Source organism: Otolemur garnettii, unplaced genomic scaffold, assembly GCF_000181295.1.
Source record: "Otolemur garnettii isolate 467f Iridium unplaced genomic scaffold, OtoGar3 scaffold00032, whole genome shotgun sequence".
Taxonomy (NCBI): domain Eukaryota; kingdom Metazoa; phylum Chordata; class Mammalia; order Primates; family Galagidae; genus Otolemur; species Otolemur garnettii.
In genome coordinates this window covers 4,420,359-4,422,273 of record NW_003852427.1, presented here as the reverse complement: position 1 = coordinate 4,422,273, position 1,915 = coordinate 4,420,359, and the positions used below count along the sequence as shown (strand labels likewise).

General features: G+C 58.3%; 1 protein-coding gene across 1 annotated transcript in view; it reads left to right on the top strand.

Moving 5' to 3' along the window:
* SLCO2A1 (solute carrier organic anion transporter family member 2A1) overlaps positions 1 to 1,915 on the top strand; it is a 78,655-nt gene that overhangs the window by 33,989 nt on the left and 42,751 nt on the right. The window contains exon 2 of the mRNA XM_003789405.3: positions 249 to 386. Within this exon, the coding sequence (XP_003789453.1) occupies positions 249 to 386 (138 nt within the window). The remainder of the gene's footprint in view (positions 1 to 248; positions 387 to 1,915) is intronic.

Below are 1,915 nucleotides of genomic sequence, written 5' to 3'. Positions count from 1 at the left end.
CTGTTTCCTCAGATGATTTTCCAGCCCTGTTGGGTCATCTGTGGCTGTAAGGGCCACTCATGGTGACAGGGACAACAGTGCAGTAATGGGGAGAGCACAGTACGGCAGTGATGGCATTTCACCTGCAGGACTATGACATAAGTGCTCCTGGGCTGGGCTGCTGGCCATCTTGCCAAGGAGGGCTTGGGCTGGAAGGCTTGGGGCCCAGGGCTTGCTGTCCGGAGCCTCACGGCCGTCCGTATCCCTAGGTGTTCGTGCTCTGCCAAGGCATCCTGCAGCTCTGCCAGCTCCTGTACAGCGCCTGCTTCAAGAGCAGCCTCACCACCATCGAGAAGCGCTTTGGGCTCTCCAGTTCTTCCTCGGGTCTCATTTCCAGCTTGAATGAGGTAAGCAGGAGGTGCGCCACCCTGGTCACCGGATCTGGAAGATGCAGAGGCATGGGGCTGGGATATGTACTAGAGGCAGGGGCCGGGGAGACAGCAGAGACCCAGTGGGCACAGAGAGACCAGCTGCATTTCCTGAGGCGCGGCAGGTGCCAGGTGCTGAGCTGAGTGCCTCTCATGCCTGACCCTGGGGCTCCTCACAGCCGTGAGCTGTGCTCAGCTCATGCCCATGGCCCACATGCGGATCCGGGGCTCGGCAATACAAGTGGCTTGTCCCAAGGCTGCAGGCTGTCTGCCTCCAAGCTCCGTGCCTCAGATTGAGTTCTGTGGCACCTTGCGACCTTGCGTGGCCTCTGTGCTCTGCTCTGCCTCGGCCATGCCCTGTCTTATGAGGGTGACAAGGAGCCAGAGCTGCTTAGTGGCCTTGACTCCCAGACCTGTGACTTCCTAGCATTTCCCTATCCCTTGGTGATCACACATTAGAGTTCAAAGAAGACAGAGTGGGCTGGAAGGCTGAGGTGGGAAGTCAGAGGTCGGGGCCTGCCAGGAGCCCCTGGAAGCTGGGAGAGAGGGCAGGCGGCAGACCCCTCCATCATGCTCCGTGGAGCCAGGTCACTCCTCTGGAGTGTGGTGGGCTCTTCCTTCTACCTAGGGAAATTCAGGTCAGCAGGAACTTAGAGGCATCCCCTGCCCTCTGCAGCTTCTGGCTAAGACGGAGCTGTCAGAGAAGGCAGGTATCTCCTACCCCAGCCTTCACCCTTCAGTCTCCCTTCCCCGGTCTGCTGCTGCCAGAACCTGGGAGCCTGGCTTTGCCCTTCACTCTTCCCACAGCCTCACAACAGTGTCCCTGGGGCCCCTCCCTGGGCCAGCTCCTTGGCAGTCCTATGTGGGAAGCTCTTTTTGTATCCACATTTTCCAGAAGAGGACACCTGTATTAGAAAGCCTGAGTACTTTGTCCCAAGTCACTTGTCATGTGCTCAGCACCGCCAGGATCTGAGCCTGGGCCTGTCCTTTGGGCATCTGCTAAGGCTCCTCTGTGAATCCACAGTTGACCTTGCAGCGGCACCTCCAGGCCTGTGTCCACCCAGTCTTGTGTCCTCCGCACTCATCACTGAAATCTCTGCTGGCACCCCTCTCTGCACATACTCCCCACCATGGGCTAATGCGTGTGACACATGTGCGCATTCACACACTCCTGCAGCCTGTCCAAGTTGTCCCTGCTATGCTGAAGGGCCCCAGGTCTCTGCCTCTAAACTTCAGGCCAGTGTGTCCTTCACTGTTTTCTGAGCATGTCTGTGTGTCTGTGTGCCTCGGTGTCTGCACACCTGTCTCTGTGTGTGTCTGTGTCTGTGTGTCTCGGTGTCTGCCCACCTGTCTCTGTGCGTGTCTGTGTGTCTCGGTGTCTGCGCACCTGTCTCTGTGTGTGTCTGTTCTGTGTGTCTTGGTGTCTGCACACCTGTCTCTGTGCGTGTCTGTGCGTCTCGGTGTCTGCATACCTGTCTCTGTGCGTGTCTGTGTGTCTCGGTGTCTGC